Source organism: Rhyacophila brunnea, unplaced genomic scaffold (genome assembly GCF_057557595.1).
Source record: "Rhyacophila brunnea isolate RB1 unplaced genomic scaffold, BYU_Rbru_1.0 scaffold_22, whole genome shotgun sequence".
NCBI classification, from domain to species: domain Eukaryota; kingdom Metazoa; phylum Arthropoda; class Insecta; order Trichoptera; family Rhyacophilidae; genus Rhyacophila; species Rhyacophila brunnea.
The window spans coordinates 7,668,631-7,683,727 of NW_028232882.1; the positions used below are offsets into that span (position 1 = coordinate 7,668,631).

At 32.8% G+C, this 15,097-nt stretch overlaps 1 protein-coding gene across 1 annotated transcript in view; it reads left to right on the top strand.

Annotated features, from left to right (window-relative positions):
• LOC147070002 (uncharacterized) overlaps positions 1-15,097 on the top strand; it is a 40,238-nt gene that overhangs the window by 12,942 nt on the left and 12,199 nt on the right. The window contains exons 2-3 of the mRNA XM_085949896.1: positions 1,590-1,697; positions 2,171-2,592. Coding sequence (XP_085806022.1) covers positions 1,590-1,697; positions 2,171-2,592 — 530 coding nt within the window. The remainder of the gene's footprint in view (positions 1-1,589; positions 1,698-2,170; positions 2,593-15,097) is intronic.

Consider the following 15,097-nt stretch of genomic DNA (forward strand, 5'->3'; position numbering starts at 1 on the left):
TTATTTTAAGATATATTTCGCCAACCAAATATATACAAATTGTTATTTAATAATATTAATGTAAGTATACACATTGGCAGTTGTAATAGCTGTTACAATGTTACATAAATGTTAATGTAACATAGTTGAAGTGAACTTTTAAGATTTTTTTAGTGTAAACTAATTTAACAAAAACTTTATCGAACAATAAATATTACATAAAACCTTTCACTATACAATGTATATAATACAATTCAATCTTTTACTCTCACGTAGTAGAAACAGACATTCCTTCACGAAATATTTCCTTTTTATTTGGAAATGTAATACTTTTCTCATTCAGAAATAAAATTTTTATTTAAAACGTACAATAATGGATGAATACAGCACAGCTGTTTACGTATCTCTCTAACTGTTTTTATTTTTGAAATCAAGACTGATCCGTTGATTAACGTAATATTTTCAACCACCTTTATTTTGAGTTGTGTCAGTCGCCATCATATTTGTGCTTTTTTCTGTTATGTCTCAAGAATACCCATGTAAACAAGCAATAAATATCAAGAAAAAATTAATAAAGAAAGTACAGTACCTATACGTATTCATTGAATTAAGAAAAGGTTTTGATAAAATACAATAAGCAACGCATACTGATATATTTCACGGAATTCTTTTTATATAAGACTTATAATAAATATCTAAATTCTTGTTATTTATCAGGAATTTCATGCTGACATTAATAAATAATCAGAAATGTAAATGCAGTGACAGAGATTACCGACAGTTTCCCTACACAGTTGGCGTTTAGTTTTGTGATCATTTTTTTTACCACGGTTAATTAAAATGTCTTGCAAATTTCAATGTATTGTTTCCATAAATAATATTTAATGAATATATCCTTTAAATATATATTTAAAATTCGAACTGCACAGAACATTAGCACAGGCTTTATTCTTAGGACCACTGATTACCATTTTAGTGATGCAGGAGAAAATATCGGAACATTGGTTATTTTTGAAGTTATACTTCTTTTGGGGCGTTTGGTAGAGAGTGAAATTGAGAGCTGCGCGTGCACACCGTTACGACAGTATGAAGTTAGCTGCGAATCAGTCAGCTGTATACAAACGCAAGTTCGATAACAGGATTTTTCCGTTGCCTAGGTAACGAATTTATTATTATCGACCATTTGCAATTCCTTACGTAAATGAACGCTTAAACAACACAGTGACAGTTGTTACGTTAACAATAAAAACAACGAAAAATAATTATGTATATTATTTAGTAATATAAGTTGAAGTATATAGAAATAAGCCAACGGCGCTCCAATAAGCGGCCCTTTTTCTTGAGTGTGTAATTTAACAAGATAATTATAAGAGCTTGTCGAAGAACCTAGGTTATCACAAGTTTTGTTACTCCAAAGAAGTATAACTTCTAACGCGTGTACATAAGTAAACACACCGATTTTTTCATAGGTTAATTTTCAATTTTAATCTAATTTTAAACATTGGCTCATAATATTTATTATGTGTACTCGTATGCCACACTATGTCTGGTTAACTATATATTGGATTTTGAATGAATAGTAATACGTTTATATTTTCCGTTTGTTACAGATGACGACGATGATGACGACGATGAAGACGATGATCCTTCCGACGATGACGACGAAGATGACGATGATGACGATTACTTGGGAGGCTTCTTCGATGACTTCTTAGGAGGTAATGTGAATCGTAAATGTAACCATTTTGTGGATATATTGATACTTAATCGTTGTTGCTAATTTAAAAATAATACTAACCAAATTTCCAAGTTATAAATTTAATATTTATTCTTTTAAATACTAGTAATAAGAGAAAAAAATAATATTTCATAAAGCATGTAAATGCATATGTGAAATAATAAGAAAGACTTGATGTTTTCAAATTGAAATATAATAAAATCATTGTTAAATTTGTGATACTTCAAATTGTATCATCATATTGTACGTGTAACAGACTTCCTCTAAAAGTCGGGAGTCAAATCCCGTATGTGGCAAAATATTTTTTTTTTCGAGGTTAATATAACTTCCAGCCTGATGTGTTTCAAGTGGTACATATTAACCAAATTCATTATTAATAAATCGTATTTGCATTGAAATTGTGCTTGATTGGATGATAATAACCATTTTGATTGTAAAATATTGCTTTAACAGACGATGATGATGACGACGATGATGACGTATCTCCTGCCGCTGCCGTTCAGCCAGTCGTCGCCGTTGCCGAAACCGCACAGCCTGCAGCCGTAGCCTCCGCCGAAGACCTCAGCGCGTCAGCTGATGCCGCCGATGACGTGGATGACGCAACCGCAGAACTAGCCGAAGCCGAAGCGGCCGAATCTCTCGCCGACTCCGTACAAAGTGGTGAGACACCAGCCGTAGTCCCACAGCTGGTGCAGCCCGTCGTCAGCGAAGCGCAGAGCGACGATGACGACGACGATGATGATGATGACGAAGGCGACGATATCGAAGATGCGTTAGATGACGACGATGACGATGACGACGACGATGACGACGATGATGACGACGATGACGAAGAGCTGCTGGACGCCAGGCGCGGCGCACGTGAGTCTAAGTCGGTTAAGGGAACCAAAGGGAAGAAGGCGAGGGGGGATAACCGTAAGAGCCACAGTAGCCGTAGCCATAAGGGGAGGAAAACGGTGGTTGCTAAGGTAGCCCAAGCTAACGATGCACCAAAGCCAAAAATGGTTAGATAGTTTGAGACTTAACTTATTCATTACAACACGCCTGCCGCTTCATTCCAAATCTGCTTAATATTAATTTTGCAAATAAAAAACTAGCAAAGCATTTAGAGAATATTTTCTATTTACCATATAAAGTCATTTTTAAATCACGAAAATAAACTGTATTTATTTTAACAATACAACTTTAAAATGGATGATACCCCATTTAAAACTTAAATACAGTCGAACTTGGTTATTACGATCACGGATATAGCAATATCTCGGATGTAATGAGGAAACATTCGTTGACATTTTAGTTTATTATTTTTTCCATACATTTATTCACCTTGATAACGAGCTACTTCTCGGGTATACCGAGCAAAACTGTTAATGTGTCGATCGTTTAAAAACAACATTTTCGACCCTAAGCAATAAAATCCGACCGGGCAGTTAAGTAGACCGATGCCGCCGGGATCGGATCACGTTTATGACACTAGTTAAGTGTCTAAGTACCTAATTGGTGTTTTCGCCGACAACATTGAAAAATTATCCACGCTTTCAGATTTTTTATGTTCTATGCTTTAAATAGAATGTGGCGCGAAAATTTTTATATTACGAGCAAATTCAGTCGGTCCTATCTTCCTCGTAATAACCAAGTTCGGCTGCAACTACACGATAGCATACAAATATAAATTCTAATGTATATTATTATTGATAAAAGAAGAAAAAAAATTAAACCCATTTTGGCGCTAATTTAGTCTGTTAGAAACATTCATTTCTTTGCATATTTATATTTCGAATACCTACTAAAAGTAGCGTTCAAACATCATAGACAAATAATATAAAAAAGAAAGTACACCCAATAATGCGTGTCCTCTTTAGACCGTCTTGTAAATAAACTGGTATTGATCTATGATCATTTTCGTTGAAGATTAGAATATTAATTCTATCTTCGTGTCTAAAAATGTACGCTGTGGGCGCTTTCTTATATTATTATTATCTAGACTCATTTGTTTCGCATAGAATAATTAAAAAGTTCGAAAAATTCTCTAATGCTTTGCGAAATCATTCTAAATTCAAAACCATTCATCGCCTGTCATAAATTAATCAATGTTTGGCAGGAAATTATTTCATTTGGTGTTGCCATTGTTCAAATTTAAAACCGATTATCATTTTAATTAGTAGAATATTATTTATTTAATAATTTATTTAAAGAGAGTACTGTTAGGTATTTATTATTAATTTATTACTATTTATTGAAAGAAAGAAAGATAGAGAGAAAGTGCAGCTGACTGCGAGAGAGATTTCAAAGATCGAATCTTCATCTGGCGTTAAAGTTAAATTAATGTCTAGATTAATGTCACATTACATTCGTGACAGAACCAAAATATATTCACAAAAAATCCCGATTTATTAAAAACTGTATTGAATCAATTAAATTATCATTACAAAAAAAAACTATGTAAAATTCAAATGTTATGTACAGAACAACACATTTTTAATAGACAATCTGTTATTTATTATAGAAATTGTGTTTTAATTGTAGGTCGAAAGTCATTCAGAAATATTGTCGCTTAAAAAAAATAATACAATATTATTATAAGTCAGAAAACATCTCGTGACATTTGTCTAGGCGATCTTAATTTGATTTTAAGAGCAGATGAATGATGTTTTCGATAACTTTTGATCATTTTGTGCTTGCTTTATAGTTAATAATAACAAAATAGTCACCGTTTCTTTCTATACTAATGGTTGAGTTGATAATATACATTAATTAACATTGGTTCCATCAGATCATTTCACAATTATTAGAAAATTGCTCATTTATTATGTAGTAGTTATTTATTTAGACACTGGTAATTTATTAGTATGCTTATTATATTTATTATTTATTTATTTATATTATTCACTATTTAGCTTAGTCTATTCGCTTGATGTTATCTGACTGCAACAATTACGTTTAACGACAAAATGACGAAGACTTTTGACCTCATAACCTCATACCTCTCATTTCCCCGCATTCCATCTAAGAAAATCAACACATTTTCCAATATGGCATATTAAACCACTTATAATATTCACATATTATATGCATAATAACAATTCTAAATAAGCTTTTGATATATTTATTACAAACATCTGGCAACATTAATAGATCTACACCACATTTTTTCATAATAATAATAATATGGCTATAATACATAAACACATTTGAATTAAGAATATTCTGTCATAAAAAACCTTGAAACTACGAATATTTCATTATTCATTATGCAGAATAAATTATACGCTGCAATAATTAAATTTACACAAAATACTATTATACGCTTATATAGGTAACTACTGTTATGGTAAAAATAGTATTTATATTATTAGTAATACCAATAAAACTTTCTCATTAAATATGTAAGTATAAACCACATTTCACACAATGCATCCATTTTCTTTACTTAGCTTGAAAAATATTTATTATTATTTAAAAATTCTTTCAAAATCATTTTTTTTCAGTGAAACTACGTTATGTTTTACGACTGTTTCATTCCAGGTACGTTTTTTCTTTTCGAAGAAAACTGTTTTTTGTTATGAATGAACAAGAATTTAAAACAATATTCATTACTTTTTTTCCGTGGCGGTATTTTAATACACGAGACATATTGATTGTTAACCATTCCTTATTTAAGTAACTCATACAGCGCTGACGACACGGCTGCCGTAAAAATACATTATTGTCTTTTGTTCTGACAACTGATCTCGGTTTATGCACTGAAGCTCATTCAATATTGGTGTATTTCAAAGTTGCAATATACACTATTGTCCGTATATAATGTGTGGTTCATTTTCGTAGGATACTCACACATTCAAAACCCTGCGTCAAAATGTAGTATATTGGGGAATAGTTGATCGGAATTACATAAATTTATTAATTTATTCTGTTATAAAAACACTATACTAACTGAGTATGATATGGGTATATTTATGATTTTGTAAAGGAAGATCATTTTTTTAATAATTTATTGTTTCACTACATAGGTACAATATGCCCTAATATATTTTGATTAATCGGTTTAAGTCCAGTTTAATCCAGGGGTAGTCAAACGTTTTATACCTACCGCCCACTTTCCACAGTAATGGTGATTTATAAAGTAGGAAAGTAACTTTATTTTATAAAATTTATAAAGCAGAGTTACAAATACTTTATGTCAGACTTTTGCTAAGTTTGGCAGAATAAATCTTTATAAAACAACTTACAGTAGTTGTTAAATCTATATTTTTATTTATACTTTCCATACATAGAAGCATGAATTCTGATGAAATTACATTTAATTACTAATTAAATTATTAATGAGATCCCTGAGGTTGATGCTGCGAAACTAAATACTGGATATCTGGCTCATTTTTATGAGGAACAAACGAACGTCTCCTCTTTCGGAAATAGTCAGGCGGTTTTAAATTTAAATTGTCACGGGTAATTTTATGAAAACATACTGAAAATATTTTTTAAACTCCTACCGCCCGCCATGAAAGCTGGAACGTCCACTAGTGGGCGATAGGCACCAGGTTGACTACCGCTGACCTAATCTATAAATGCAACACACCTCTTCTTAAGATAATATAAAATCTATAGTGATGATTGAGTTTGTTATCATAAGGCAGTTGTTTTTCTTAGCTCGTATTCTTATTTGTCCGGTGATTCTTTATCCGGTACAAGACTTGCAATCGATTTTTAACTAACTTCCCGATTAGCTAGACATTTTAAACATTTAGAATATATCAGACCACGATGCCAATGCATTTTTTATTACTTTTAGCCATCTTTAAGTGGAATTAAATTCATTTTCAGTTAATTCTGTTTTGTATAAAAAGTTATTTCGACACCATTATTGGTTGCTAGGGGGTCCTAGCAACTAAATTATTAATGTGTACGTGCGTTACTATGGAAATGAATATGACATGTCAAGTATATTTTTTTTTGATCGTTTAAGCTAGTCAAGTCAAGTTTATATGGTTCAACAGAAAATTTAAAAACGTTCTATATAAAAAGTTATCTTTATCTTGTAATTATTTTTGTTTCATTCACATCAAAAAAATAAACGTTATTTTATCGAGACATTGAGCTTTCAACATTAAAAAAATATCTCAATATTGATCCAATCAGAACGGGATATTTATGTTCTTTATAATACAGAGGAAGTAATAAACTTGGTATGTATGTAGATATTATAAAAAATGGTCTTTGGTGTGTAGATAGCCGGTACAGAATCGTTTTAATGATCGCCGAAAAAGCTGTTTCAGGAGTTGAATTAAAAATATACTCATTAAGAATTCAGATTAATTGCTGTAACGGTATTTTTTAAACCTGAAAATATTTATTCAAGATTTAAAATAATGATTCCTAAAGTCGCTGTCATAAAGAGGTGTTCATGTCTTGTCTATACTAATAGAATTTTTACTGCCACAGATTGTCGATTGGATTTTGTAGATTTTATTATATTTAGGTAAAACTTTGTACCTACGTCGAAAATATAATATTATAATTGATAAAAACGTACTTTTTTTTGTAATATATATAGTCAAATTTAAGTGACTTTTAAATGAAATTGTATATAAATACAACAAGACAATTACATTCGTAAGTAATTAAATAATTTTTCTAATGTACTTAAGTCTTGTACTATTCCATTTGAGTCGTTTTTTGCGACCCGGGTTTCACCTTTCGGCATCTTCAGGCACTGTGTACACTGTCCAAGTGTACAAAAACTTTATCACCTACATATTACAACAAATTATTAACAGTTGAAGTGTCAAGTGTCAAGTGTCAAGTGAAGTTGTCAGAGTGTATTTGCCTTTTATTTGGTGAGTGTACATAGTGCTTGAAGATGCCGAAAGGCAAAACCCGGGTCACACAAAACAACTCAAATAGAATAGTACAATACTTAAATCGCAACCGGTAGCGAGTTTGGCGATCACTGCTTTAATATCTATCAGATAACGTTTTGCCGGCTTATAATCTCATGGGTCCCGAGTTTGAATTACGTGTCTGGCAAAAAATTCACAGTTTGGACCCAGAGTATAGTCGCAATAAGTTAAGCAAGTGGCTAACATCCATTTCTCACAAAAACAAAAATCCGTTAATATAACCTGGCGAATAGAACATGGCGTCTAAAAGAACTCTACCCAGCCGTTCCATTTACATCAGTACCTTTAAACATATATGCCAGTATCACACTCGACTACATCCCTCACAGTTGAAAACAGTTGGGTGTAGGCGCGCGCCGTTCTATCCAAAAATGATGCGCCTAGTGTAAAAAGCATCAAAAACGGTTTTTGAAAATTTTTGAGTTAGATATTATGTATTTAGATGGATATTTTTGTTACTTATATGATGGCCAATGATTGAAATTTAAAAAAACGCCTAAAACCAAAAATTAGGGTAAATTTCAAAACTCGCTAAAATGGTTGGGTGTGCTTTCCAAATACTCCTAAAATGGAAAGCCAAAAAACTCTTTACAATGTAAGGAATTAAAAAATAAATACATAAAGTTCACAGATTTACTAGATATGATTTTTTAATTTTTCTTAAAACTACCTAAAATCGTTTTAGGGGCTTTTGAAACTAGGCGCTTCACATCACCTCGCCACTAGATTATTCATATCTAAGAAATTTCCTTACTCGTGATGAATTAATGCATATGTGATATTTTATCTTAACTTCGGAATCAGCATGACTAGATCTTCATCCAACAGTGATCGGACGACGATGAAATAGTAAAAATCGTTGAAAATTCTACCAACGCACTTGAGAGTCAAGGACGTAGAGAGAAATTTTGAAGGCCGGAATGAGACGTCACGGCCGAGCTCAATTTCCGGTTAAGTAGGTGACCCACTGACACCATTTCCGGGTGAAACGCTTCTAGCCAGACCGGCTAGTGTACGCGACGCTCATCTCTGTAGTTATCTTGAAAGAAACAACATAAAGTTTATCAATATAAATACTTCATACGCTATTCGATTAAATTCTATTACGAACGCACCTTCAAATAAAATTTATAAATCCTATTTAAATGTTGTATAATAATAACATTTAAAATATGATAATGGGAAAGCTGTCATTATTTTTACCTGGAACATATCAATACTCAGAGTATAGGCACAGTACTGATAATAAAATAGAAGTTCTGTCTATGATTTTTGAGTGTTTTGACTATTTTCAATAATTAAAAATAGTCAATATACTACCAAAACCATAATGAGTTTTTTTATTAAACACCTCAACAGGCCGTGAAGCCCAATAATAGTGGTAAAACTCCCAGGCTTGAGGAATTTTCACATATTAGATTATTTAAATACTTTTGACCTCACCGGGAATCAAACCCGGAATTCCGGGATGGAATGCCAGCGCCTATAAGTTACAATAGACGTAGGTTGTGGAGATCCGACAAATATTAATAATACACACTTTGTCAATCACACACATTAATTGTTTCCATTGAACTAAGTATTCAAACTGCAGATGGTTTTTAAAATTCGAATGCGAACCCTGCCTAACCAAACCATAATATATAAAAAAAAAATGTTACTCTATCTAAAAATATCTAAAATGATGTACTTTTAAACATTTTATAGATAGACGATTATGTTGTCTTATCTAGTATCTATATGGTTTACTTTAGGCAGAGTTGAATTGAATTGTTATAACTAACCAATACCATCTGAAATTTGCATTCTTAGTTTAATGGAAACAAATAAGTTTGACTGACAAAGTTTAGAGTGCACTATTTATATCAAATCCCTACAGCTTACTTGCACCCTTTGCAATCGATAATACCTAAGTACATATAGTTTATTTTTAATCTTTGGTCTATCAGTTTATCGGTCTGTTCCGTTATAACTCTAAAACTATTAAATCAATATTTATCAAGCAAGCTCACAGCTTGTAGAATAATATATTGTTGGTATCAATTTAGTAGATTGTACACATCAATATCTCAAAAGTATTCAAAATTATATGATACAACTTTTTGAAGATAACGCATTTGCAGCAAATCATTCGATCATGCGGGTAGAGGGGAGTACGCCTGAATGCAACCGATGTAGGTATATTTCATTGATTTCAAAAAATCCAATGCAGTATAATATGTCTTTATAATTAACTGTTTGTTGTATATTTACGTATGCCATGCAAACAATTGTGGGCTATTGCTTGTACATAGAACATTAAAAATAAAACAATTTTATTATAAACAGCCGGTGTTTCTACAGGTATTGAATAATTTATTAAAAAGTACATTAATTATATCAAGAATTACATATCAGATCGACCGCACGATATATGTAATACTACATATTCTTAGACATAACTGCAAGTGACGTTGGTGGCAAAATTATGTTAGCTATTACAGTGACATATTGTATTCTGTCTTTTATGAAGAGTAAACGTATTCCAATGCGTAAGACACTTGCTTCTCATCCGGTGGCTCCGGGTTCGATTCCCGTTCGAAATCATGTAAGAGATTTTCTCAAAGCCGGTGTGTTTCACTTAAACTATTGCTCTACTGTCATATTTTGGCCGCATGGCATATTGCAGAGTTGAAAAAGACTTTTCATACTTATTTGAAAGTGAAACTTAAATTTTCTACTGAAGTTAATGATTAAATTAAATGACAATTTACAGCAGTGCTATAGTTTTCTTTTTTTACTTATACTTTTTAATTTTACCTCTGCATGCTCCTTTCCCGTGGTCACGCTTAACTTAAAGCCATGTAAATTCAGTCAATGCACATTTGAGTGCATGGTCACCTCAGTATTAAGTAACTGCTTCTGGGATGTTAGCAGTCATAAAAAAAAGATGCTTCATACCAAAGGTAGTGTCCTGTGATCACCCGATTAGGATCGTGTGCGGTTTGGTGGGGCCATTACTCTCAATGTGCCTGAGAGCCAACGTATGTGACATTCAAAAAGAACACTTTCGACGAAACGTAATTTATAATTTTATGAGGTTAATTTTAATGAATGAATCTTAAACGGTATTGAAACCATTGCGGATTTTGACCGATGCAAACGATAGTAGTGTGGAGATAAATGAACACGTAATGTGAAATGATAGGTAGTTATTTTAAAATGTTATTGTCACAGAACAGATAATAAATAGAATTCCTATAGGTTATAATACCAATATAGTAAATGTTGACGCAGGGTTTTTAATGTATGAGTGTCCTACGAAAATGAACCACGCAACATAGACGTGCAATAGTGTGTGTAATACACCAATATTAAATAAGCGTCAATACATAAACCGAGAGCAGTTGTCAGTAGGTATTCGACGTTTGACGTATTCTTGACACGTGTTTAAATTTATCCCGTATTCTTCCTTACTCGAGATCGGTTGCTTGCTTCTCCTTACACGTAAAGTATTTCAGTTTCCATTATTTATGAGTTCTCTGGTTATTGTATTAAACCTTTTTTCAAATTCGCTTTCAAATATAAAGGGTAGATGCGTAGTTGAGAAGGTTTTCTTCTACGATTTAGTTTAGACATCATTATTATAGAAAATAATTACAAGATAAAAAGAACTTTTTATATACAATGTTGTTAAATTCCGTTGAATCATATAAACTTGACTCGACTAGCTTAAACGATCAAAAAAAATACTGATATCATTGTGTCAAATGTCATTTTGACATTTCATATTGATTTCCATAGTAACGCACGTATATATTAATAATTTAGTTGTTAGGACCCCTAGCAATCAATAATGGTGTCGAAATAGCTTTCAATACAAAACAGAATTTACTGATAATGAATTCAATTATTCTTAAAGATGGCTAAAAGTATTAAAAGAATGTATTGGCATCGTGTTCTGATATATTCTAAAAGTTTAAAATGTCTAGCTAGTCGGGAAGTTAGTTAAAAATCGATTAGAAGATTTGTACCGGACAAAGAACCACCGGAAAAATAAGAATACGAGCTAAGAAAAACGTTGTAAAAAATACAATGACGTCAATTTAAAACAAAATCAACCATAAGGTAGTGGTGCCTAAAGTGATTTTTTGCATACGGATGTTATCAGAGCAATTGGGTACTTCATAATTTCATCATATTTAGAAGACCTTGAGTGAAAGTAGTTTTCGATTAAAGTCAAATAAAAAACGGTAAATTCAACCTTGTCCCTTCTGTTAGCGTGCGACTTGGCGATAATTTGTGTAATTGGACACTCAATACGGATCTGGTATCGATCGAGATGACTAGATAATCATATTATCATACTTAGTGTATGCAGTGACGAATCAAGGTATTTTAGAAAATTATTTTTTGGATTTATAAAAAACATTTTCTCTATTTTTTCTTAAGTGAAATCAAACTATAATTTTACCAATGCCTACAATAGCTCTGCATTCTGCTTGTATTAAGCGGGGTTTAATTGAATTTTGCAAATTGTATTATTTTTTTTTCTAATAGAATCATATTATGGGCCTCCACAGAGTAGACGTTTGTATTAACAGATTTTTTTTTTTACGAGAAATGGATGTCAGCCACTTGCTCAACCTATTAGGTCCATACCCTGACTCACACACAAAATTGAACAACAATATGTATACTTGCCAGACCCAGGATTCGATCCTGGGACCCACGGCGTGATAGTCCAACGCTTAAGCCGCGCGGCCACCGTGGGCGTAAGTTTGCATACTGTGTTATAATATTCTTAGTTCAATGAAAACAAATAAGTATGACTGAAAAAGTTTAGTGTATACTATTTATGTCGATTCATAACAACCTACCTCCACCCCTCGCCACTGGCCACTGTACCTACATATTACCTAAGTTAGATATAATACGGTAAGACAGAAGGTAATTAAGTATACCAAAACATACCTTATAGATACGACGGTCGTTGTGGAAATCCAGTGGTACCCTAAGGATTTACCTAATCAGAAAAATTCGTATTAGTATCACGTTGTGGTCACCATTGTGGGGTCTGATTTGATAGGTCACTTAGTAAAACACGTGTAGATACTTGATATCATTCTATTTGGTTCAATTATATATCGTCACTGTTCTGGCAGAAGACACTAATTCGATAAAATGACATATTGAGTTAGTTATACCAAAATGTTCCTTATTTCAAACTTTACCGTCTAGAAACCTTCTTAATAAATAAACAGTCTTTGTTTTAAAGTCATCCTTTTTACGATTACTTAATAAAAACTTACATGATAAACCATTTCAAACATTTTAACAACTTCAAAGTCACATTACTCAAAACTAGTATTTTCCAGTTAGTGTGTTCTGCCAGAACAGAGACGATATAATGTATCAACGTATGAGTTAAAATACGGGACACCTTTGTATGACTTGTAAGGGTACGTGTCAACTGTGCCAAGGCCCGCAGTGGACTATCTGAGCCAGGCCGGTAACGTTACGGATATAAGACTACCAAAAGGCCACCCCAAAGTACGAATAAATCAGCGGAATTATGGGACAGCGAAAAACCATTAATTGAGAATAGTGGAGAAAGTATGATAAGGCCTTCATCCAACAGTATATTGTAACAGGCTGTAGATTCTCCTGATTGCGTAACATCTGTAAGTAGAGAGGATGTACTACAATATTTGGTAGAGAATGCCACCAGCAGGGCTGTTCTAAGTAGTTAATACAGTAACATAATATTTCCGTTATTTTTATTAGGTACTTCAAAATAACACTGATATCACTCGGAGCAATTCCATAAACGGTTATCTACAATAATTGTATACATACGACATTGAATTATTTTATCGAATTGGAGATTATTATCGGATGCATTTTGAATCAAGTATGACGTGTTAACTGTGTTACTCAATGACATTTGACAGCTCGCGATTAACGCGATCATGAGCGGCGGTGTAAAAAATATCTCTGCCGACAGTTAACTTCCCGAGCATGGTTTAAAGAATAATTTTCCCGAGATAATTTTTTACCGACCATGTCCGATCCTAATAAGATCATATGAGCATCCACAGAGTAAAGGTTTGTATTAACAGATTTTGTTTTTACGAGAAACGGATGTCAGCCACTTGCTCAATCTATTAGGTCGATACTCTGACTCATACACAAATTTAAAAACAATATGTGTACTTTCCAGATCCAGGATTCAAACCTGGGACCCACAACTCTATAGTCTGACGCTTAAGCCGCATGACCATCGTGTGTGTAAGTTAGGTAGATGATTATCTACCTAAATACGACATATTATCATATTTATCACTTTTGAAATTAAGTGATATGTTAGAATAGGTCAGGTGAAGAATATTATTATATTCTTTATCCATTATTTGCATATGCCATATTTGAGGCCCTTTTTGATGATGATTCGGCACTGCTCATCGTGATAATATGATGATATTATCGAAATCACTCCATGGTGTTTTCTCTCTTTCTTCGTGTCGACCTTATTAAAACTAGTTTGCTTCGGATGTGTGAACCGTTACTGTTGGCCGGTAGTTAGTGGCGACGCGATCGGTATTTTATTATTTTTACTTACTCACTTGAAAGCTTCTCGTGTCGACTTAACATTATAATATGTCAGCGCTCGTCAAACTTTTGACTGGTAGCGTACGTATCCGCTCTGAGGTCACACTTATTTCTAATAATACTTTATTATATTTACTGTTAATCTTTACCGGGGGAAAACTAGAGTAATAAAATGCCTATAATAAAAAAAATCCTTTCTAAGTATTTTTTATTATTATCTTTAGCCAGAGTCGATACAATGCCAAAAGAAGGCTTCCATTCATTGCATTTATTTGAGTCTTTCTTCTTTCGACCATGTCCGATCCTATTAGTATCATATGGCCTCCACAGAGTGGAGGTTTGTATTACAAGATTTTGTTTTTACGAGAAATGGATGTCAGCCACTTGCTCAACCTATTAGGTCCATACTCTGACTCATACACAACTTGAAAAACAATATGTGTACTTGCTAGACCCAGGATTAGAACCAGGGACCCACGATGCTATAGGCCGATGCTTAAGCCGCGCGGCCATAAAATATATTTCCATTGAAAAAACATATAAAATTCATTTTATCTAATTCCTGAGATATGAAATCTGCGATAAAACATGCAAAAAAGTGGTAAATATGATATGTCTTATTTGGGAAGTTAATTTTTCCGAGAAGTTAATATTTAGGCATGATATTTTTTAACACAGCTGCTCATGAGTGCGTTATCCACGAACTGTCAAACGTCATTGAGTAACACAGTTGACATGTTATACTTGATTACAAATCCATCCTATTGGATTTTTTTTATTCAATTGGAGATTCTAATAGTGAATCAAGTAAGACGTTCTAACTGTGCTAACAATATTATTGTACTCGTAGATAACGCATAGTTTATGGAATTGGCCCGAGTGTTGTCAGTGT